The sequence below is a fragment of the Hordeum vulgare genome, chromosome 5H (genome assembly GCF_904849725.1).
Source record: "Hordeum vulgare subsp. vulgare chromosome 5H, MorexV3_pseudomolecules_assembly, whole genome shotgun sequence".
Taxonomy (NCBI): Eukaryota; Viridiplantae; Streptophyta; class Magnoliopsida; order Poales; family Poaceae; genus Hordeum; species Hordeum vulgare.
Window position 1 is genome coordinate 544,861,305 of NC_058522.1, and position 7,657 is coordinate 544,868,961.

Below are 7,657 nucleotides of genomic sequence, written 5' to 3' on the forward strand. Positions count from 1 at the left end.
GCAAGGCAAGGGTCCAGCCAGCCAGCCAGGTGCCCCGACCCCCCCGCCACCACCCGGGCCCTACCAGTCAGCCACCGCGTCCGGCCCCACCCCCAGCTGCTGCGGCACACCGAGCACCAGCACTAGCACCCCCCGCAACCTACACCCTCCAGGACAAAGGCCCGAGAGGGGAGCGCTCCCCCCACAATCTCTGGCCCCCGGTCGCCCGCCCCATCCCCTCCCCCTCCCCCTCCCCCTCCCTCACGGCCCCCGAGGCGCCGCCGACGACGACGCATCCGCATCCGCCCGACCGTCCTTCCGTCCGTCGCCGGCGTCCCCGATGTAAGCCCCATCCCCCATTTCGCACGGTTTTCCGGTTTTCCAATCGGCGCGCGGCGCTCCTCGCGATCGGGCCGCGCGCCGGGCTCCCGGGCGCGATCCGACGGGCCCCCGCCGGCCCGATGCGTCCTCCGGCGGCCGATTCGCGCGCCGGCTCTCCGTGTTGGTCTCGTGGGTAGGAGGCGCGCGTACGGCGCGTTGGATTTGTTAGGAGGGACGCGCGTCTCGCGTGGGATTCGCGGCCCGCGGCTCGTCCGGCCGCGATTTGGGGCCCGATTGGCCGGAGCCCCGGGGCAAAGGCGGGATTTTCCCCGCCGTGGGCGGAGATCCCCTTGTGGGGGGGAGGAGGCATCGGGCGACGGGGATAGCCCGTCTCCCTTTTGCGGCCGTGGCGGCATACGATTCCGGTTTGAGGGCAGGCCGTCTCTTTAGGACTACTGCCTCAACGCCCCCGGCGTTGATTCCTCCCCAGATTTTTGTCTGTCTGTCTATCTCGTCTGCTAATGTTTGGTTTGGTTTTCATAGGCATGGGGAAGGAGCAAGTTTTCTGAGCTGAGACTTTTCATGTCTGTATGTATGGGTGTCCGTCACCGATTCCTTTTTTACCGGTATTCATTGTTTTGTGTTTGGTTTCTTGTGCATGGGGAGATTGCCAGGAGCGCCGAGGGGTGTAACGGCACGCCGGGTTGCATGGACGGATAATGCCAGAGCTGCGAAGTGGTGTTCGGAGAGCTCGTCTGAGGTCCAGCAGGCTTGAAGACGTCCAGGCTGCAGATCAGGTAGCCGCTCCTGTCTTGCCGGCTCCCCGGGGGAGGGGTGGGAGGCGTGGTGGTGGTGCGGCTGGTAGGGGCAACAAGAAAGCAGTTGCCGCGGGAAGAGGAAGGCCAGCTCCAAAGGCTAGAGGAAAGAGGGTCGAGGCTATTGATTTGGCTGACCAGCCTTTTGAGGACATCCCTGAAGCTATTGTTGGAGAGGCAGTTGCAGGCACAGCCCAGCAGGTCCTTGGTTTGAACAAGGTAGCTGACAGGGCCGCCAACTTCAAAATGGAAGGTGCAAGCGGTGACAGACTTGCAGCGGCGGAGGATGAAGCCACGACGACGCCAGTGCCTGAGAGGGTATGACTTCCTGTTTTTCCGTGCACTTGTTTATGTCGACTGTCCTGTTATTACACCGACTGCTTAAGTATTTCTTCCCATTCCTTTATGTTTGTTATGTTGTTTGCTTATGCTGTTAACTTTGTCTGGCAATATTTGTACCATCATGTGGAAATGCATTGTTCTTTTGTTGTATCATGCATACCTACCTATCTCTCCTTCTAGAAACTTTCTTGTGATATAAGAGCGTTTAGAGGGACTAATAAGTAATAATTGATGATTGTTCATCTGAAGAGGGAACATAGCGAAAAGCTAAACACTTGCATCAGAGATCGTGTTTATACTTCCATGAGAGTAGTCAAGACTGAGTGGCTGTATTATGGTAGTTTTGTTTTGTAGCAGAAAGCAAACATCTAATAAGATGTTGAAATTTAAACCAGATGGAATTAAAAAGAAGAAACTAATTTCACATCCCTCTGTTCAACAACATAAATACAGAAATATTGTCGTTTTGGCTGCAAACCCAATCAATTTCCGTGCTCTTTCTCTCTGGGAAAAACACTGCATGTTTGTCTTCCACTGGGCAGTGCTAAGTATAGCAGAGTAACACACATTTCCTGAGTTCCCTAATTTGACGACTTTGCTGTGAATAGTACATATATATATATATATATATAGGATTGGTTCCTTTTCACATAAAGCTTCAAGACAAAAATAGGTTTCTCATTTTCTGCAGCGCTGTTTAGTTTGCTCTCGTGGTGATAGTATTATTGATCCACCAGTACAGTTTTGCATAGTGGAGTTCTGTTTACATGATATAAGCTCCTAAAAATCTGAATGTTATATCTAATTATTGCAGGTTCAAGTTGGTGGCTCTCCAGAATATATAACTGATAGGAAGTTGGGCAAAGGTGGATTTGGCCAGGTCTATGTTGGCAGAAGAATAACTGGTGGGGCTTCTCGTACAGGCCCAGATGCATACGAGGTTTCTTTTCAAACCTGCCTCACTTGGACACTGGAGGAGTCCTGCTTCGTGATCTAGTCGAATCTTATATGGATTAACATGCTGTAGGTTGCACTCAAACTTGAACATCGAAGAAGCAAAGGATGTAGTTATGGCCCCCCGTTTGAGTGGCAGGTTTATCAGTAAGAACTATACACAATCAATCCTTTTTACGTTTATGTTATTTTCTGTGGAGCATGGCATGCTAAGCTTTCTGTGACAGGTCTCTCAATGGTTGTTATGGCATACCATCAGTCCACTACAAGGGTCGCCAGGGAGACTACTACATTCTTGTGAGTTCAACTATAGTTATGCACTCCAGACTGCCTCTTAATATGATCTTTCAAAGTCAATTCAACCTGGATTTCAAAATTTCAGGTCATGGATATGCTTGGTCCTAGCCTCTGGGATGTTTGGAATTCAATGGGACAGGCGTGAGTGTTTTACCAATCTTTTCACCTTGTCAGCTTGTTTTTCTTACTCCTTGCTAAAAGCACCCATATCCCAAACAGGATGTCTTCTCATATGGTGGCTTGCATTGCCGTGGAGTCCATATCAATCCTTGAGAAGCTTCATTCCAAAGGGTAATTTTCTAAAGCCACGTGTCTCTGTCAATGATCCTGGAGTCCATGGACATCATTCTCCTATTCTTTGTTGGTATTAACACTTCCTCTGCTTCCTATTATGTCAGCTTTGTCCATGGAGATGTAAAGCCAGAAAACTTTCTGCTTGGTCAACCTGGATCACCTGATGAGAAGAAGCTTTTCCTAATTGATCTTGGTTTAGGTATGTTCTTGTTTAAGACAGTTTCATCTTTATATGTAGATATGCAGTTTCATTTTTTCAGTGAACTGTGGCCTTCAGTCATAAGAATTGCTACATAATAGGATGTTGATGGTTTGACACATTTTATGCCCCACTGTAACCTTTTTCACGTTGTTTTGTTAATATCTAAATTATGCAGCATCCAAGTGGAAAAAAGCATCATCCAGTCAGCATGTTGAATATGACCAGAGGCCAGACATCTTTAGGTTGGTTCTATACTATCTTCTTTATGTGCAAAACTAAAAATTATTCACCTATTAACTGACCTCTTTCCTTTTTATGATTTCCAGGGGAACAATTAGATATGCTAGTGTCCATGCTCATTTAGGCCGGACAGGCAGTAGAAGGGATGATTTGGAGTCACTAGCGTACACCCTTATTTTTTTAATAAGAGGAAGATTACCTTGGCAAGGTTTTCAGGTAGCCTTAGATGTGCTCATAAGAGTTTGACTAATAATTTACTGTTTCCTCTTGAACCCAATATAGTGTTAATTGCTTATTAATGCAGGGAGACAACAAGAGCTTTCTTGTTTGTAAGAAGAAGATGGCTACCTCTGCAGATGTTCTGAGTTGCTTTTGTCCACCTCCATTCAAGCATTTTCTTGAGATGGTCACTAATATGAAATTTGATGAAGAGCCAAATTACGCAAAACTCATTTCTCTCTTTGATAGTTTGATTGAAGTGCCTGCTTCAAGACCCATCAGAATTGATGGGGCTCTAAAGGTTTGCTATGCTGTACCCAGTCTGTACCTATGCTCTGTAGTTTAATTATTTGTGTATTGAAATTGATCATGCATCTGTTTTATATATTGTAGGTTGGGCAGAAACGTGGAAGAATGGTTGTAAATCTTGAAGAAGAGGAACAGCCTAAGAAGAAAGTTCGGTTGGGGAGCCCAGCAACTCAATGGATTTCGGTTTATAATGCTAGGCGGCCCATGAAGCAGCGGTAATTATCTTAAATATGAATTTGGTGCAGAGTTCTTCATTGTCATGTCTGCTTTCCCAGACATTATTTCTTCCATGAATTCTCATTTCCTTGCCCTTGAAAAATATGCCTGTTCTAGTGATTCAGGTGCCATTTAAACTGACATAAGTTGGCTCTTGCATACATTATTGGCCAAACTTAGCCTTGCCACGAGTATCGTACACCCTCCCCTCTCCCTTCCTGACCCATAGTCAGCAGTCAACACTCGTCACATGATCTTTATGCTCGAGATCAGGGATCAGATGAGATGTTTAAGCATTGGATGGCTGTACTTAGCTGGATTAAGCTAGAATTTGAGTTACCGTGTTGTGGTGATTCATGTCGAACATACGATCTCCCCTCTCCCTTCCTGACCCATAGTCAGCAGTCAACACTCGTCACATGATCTTTATGCTCGAGATCAGGGATCAGATGAGATGTTTAAGCATTGGATGGCTGTACTTAGCTGGATTAAGCTAGAATTTGAGTTATCTTAGTGTGAACTCACACTTTGAAGTGTCATTTACCTTGTAAAAGCTGTGATTCGAATTACACTACTCCCTCCATCTACTAATATAAGGCCACTTCATATTTTTATTTCTAGCTTTGAACATTAATTTTACCAACAAAATGTGAGTCATATGTCATAAAAAGTATGTCATTGGATGCATATTTGAAAGAACTTTTCAATAATATATTTTTTATAAATTATATTCCATATTTTGTTGATCAAAATTACAAGTCAAAGCTTGACACGAAAAACAAAGTGGCCTTGTATATAAAAATGGAGGGAGTATTATTGTTTTTTGTAACTGAAGCATTCATGGTAGCTCTAGTGATGGAAGGGGCTTGGTTTGTGCTTATTATGATTTAAGCTTGTGAAGCTCCTGTTTGGTTACGCTTGCTTTCTTGAGCTTGAAATATTTAACGGTCAATTATTTATCAATTATCATCCTTCGTAAATTGATGTATTGGTTATTTGTCCTTTTTATAGATACCACTACAATGTAGCTGATTCAAGGTTGCACCAGCATATAGAAAAAGGCAATGAAGATGGCTTGTACATTAGTTGCGTAGCTTCTTCAGCAAATTTTTGGGCTCTCATAATGGACGCTGGGACCGGTTTTGGTTCTCAAGTGTATGAGCTTTCACAAATTTTCCTGCACAAGGTGCGCTACGGTCTCCGTCCTCGCTAGTTGGAATTTTGATAATCCAGAATATTGATGCTATATTGTTTATGACTTTTTATATAGGATTGGATTATGGAGCAATGGGAAAAGAACTTCTATATAACAGCAATAGCTGGAGCAACCAATGGAAGCTCACTGGTTGTGATGTCCAAAGGTTTGTAAATTACCTCTTCTCTCTTGACAACTGCTCATTTGTTGAAACTTCTCCGTTTGGTGAAGATTACATGTTTGACAGAGAACTGCTATACGTGTAACACGAACTAGTATGCTTTTACTGATGTACTCCCTCCATCCGGAAATACTTAGTTGAAGAAATGGATGTATCTTTGACGTATTTTAGTTCTAGATACATCCATTTTTATCCATTTCTTCGACAAGTATTTCCGGATGGAGGGAGTATCACATATTACTATATTAGATCATCTGTACAAAATTTATACCTGATTTTGCTGTATGTGCATTCGTTCCCTTTTTAAAATGAGCAGTTGTCTTGCAAACTAGCCATTTAGCAGGACCTCCAAGCCACCATGGTTATGTAAGAGGTCATCAGAATTGGTGTGTGGAGGTTGCCACAGCATTGTTGGTACAGGATACATCAGTCAGTCTGATAAACTAGTGCTGAGCAAACAATGTTACTAGTTTTCTGTTTTTAATATTTACATATGAAGTTAAACAAATTATCAGCATCTGTTTACTGTCTAGAGCCTTGATTTTTTGTATAGCCCGTTGGTCCTTTTCCTGTGATTTATACATGTAATCTGATCTTTGATATCGTTACAGGAACTCCGTACACGCAGCAGTCATACAAAGTCAGCGAATCTTTTCCTTATAAGTGGATTAATAAAAAGTGGAAAGAAGGTTTTCATGTAACATCCATGGGTACTGCTGGGAACCGTTGGGGAGTTGTCATGTCGAGGAATGCTGGCTACTCTGACCAGGTCAAAACACATGCTGCACTTCTTTGTGATAAATCATTTGGAAAGAATAACTCTCATGAATTTGGTGGTCCCTATAATTCCTCGTGTGTTTAAACATACATTTGATGACTGCATATGTTCTAAAAAAAAGATGAAAAGCAATATTTCACATGTGTCTGCTTTTCGGTTCTGTAGATCTCTGCAAGCTAAACTCTTTTGAGTTGTTAGATGGTTCAAATCTGACAACCATCAGTTTGAGCATTGCATGTAAAGTATCTACTTGTAAAAGCATATGCTGCTGCTAGGATGGCTTCAGTTATCTTATAGAACTGGGCTCTACTGTTTTGATGAGTAATTATGTAGAGTTGTGCCAAGTCTGAATTTTCATACATATAGGTCATAAGGTGTGGCCAGTGCTGAAACTGAATCTGTGTTGCAACCTGCAGGTTGTGGAGTTGGATTTTCTGTATCCAAGTGAAGGACTGCATCGGCGATGGGAGAGTGGCTACAGAATAACTTCATCCGCAGGCACACCTGACCAAGCTGCTTTTATCTTGAGCATACCAAAGAGGAAGCCACTGGACGAGACCCAGGAAACCCTTCGAACTTCTGCCTTCCCTAGTAACCATGTGAAGGTACCTCGTGCATTTCTGTCCATCATACTACAAGGACGTGCAAAACCATATGTTACATGTGGTTATTATTAGTGTCTTTACTGAACCCAACCTTCGGAACTGAAATATTTCAGGAGAAGTGGGCGAAGAACCTGTACATCGCCTCGATCTGCTACGGACGAACTGCGTGTTGATGCCGTACTTGAGCTTGAGGGCGAAATCACCTGAGTTTTACCACTGGAGCCAGAAGAGAGTTCGAGACGGAACAAACTCCGCGTCAACCTTATTACCTAGGTTTCAAGCGCAATTGGCTGGCACTGGCACTGGGCTGGCCTCTTTCGGTTGGCGGCATGCTATTCTAATTGTAAAGAATCTCGTGAAGATCATCGGTGTTGTATCAGTCAGTCCTCATCGGATGGATATGAACCTGTTGATAAGATAAGGTCATATTATTGGCAGATTTGCTGTTGTTCATTCCGCAGCTCTCCTGTAGCAATATCCTAATGTGAGGAAGCTCCAGAGGTTGCTGTCAATCCATGATGCAACCTCTGCTAACCGACTCCAAAAGGTTTGGCGCACAGCAGCACACCTGACTGGTTGAGTTGCTTGCAATCCTTGATGCAACCTTTTGGTAACCGACTCCAAAAGGTTTTGGTACACAGGACACCTGGACGTACTAGTGCCATGCTCATCCGCCTGACATGGGATTAGTGGATGGTCTGTTAGAGCAA

General features: G+C 44.4%; 1 protein-coding gene across 2 annotated transcripts; it reads left to right on the forward strand.

Moving 5' to 3' along the window:
* The first annotated feature begins 178 nt into the window (after nt 1–178).
* Nucleotides 179–7,400, forward strand: LOC123452645 (casein kinase 1-like protein HD16). Of its 2 annotated transcripts, none has more exons than XM_045129343.1 (17): nt 179–321; nt 967–1,433; nt 2,272–2,397; nt 2,485–2,558; nt 2,639–2,708; nt 2,794–2,849; nt 2,928–2,999; nt 3,107–3,201; nt 3,380–3,446; nt 3,531–3,660; nt 3,749–3,964; nt 4,057–4,187; nt 5,200–5,374; nt 5,459–5,549; nt 6,176–6,333; nt 6,759–6,947; nt 7,061–7,400. In XM_045129343.1, the coding sequence occupies exons 2-17, from the start codon at nt 1,020–1,022 to the stop codon at nt 7,118–7,120; spliced, it is 2,124 nt and encodes a 707-aa protein (XP_044985278.1). In that variant the 5' UTR covers nt 179–321; nt 967–1,019; the 3' UTR covers nt 7,121–7,400. The 2 variants fall into 2 exon arrangements, with proteins under 2 accessions (XP_044985278.1, XP_044985279.1); XM_045129344.1 differs by having other exon boundaries at nt 258–321; nt 975–1,433.
* Nucleotides 7,401–7,657: the final 257 nt, after the last annotated feature.

Bases quoted from the DNA above. Each gene is read 5' to 3' on its own strand.
- LOC123452645 (XM_045129343.1), top strand. From the start codon at position 1,020: ATGCCAGAGCTGCGAAGTGGTGTTCGGAGAGCTCGTCTGAGGTCCAGC. The intron at 3,965-4,056 runs GTTTGCTATGCT...TATATATTGTAG, and splicing joins GAATTGATGGGGCTCTAAAG to GTTGGGCAGAAACGTGGAAG. The intron at 5,375-5,458 runs GTGCGCTACGGT...CTTTTTATATAG, and splicing joins CACAAATTTTCCTGCACAAG to GATTGGATTATGGAGCAATG.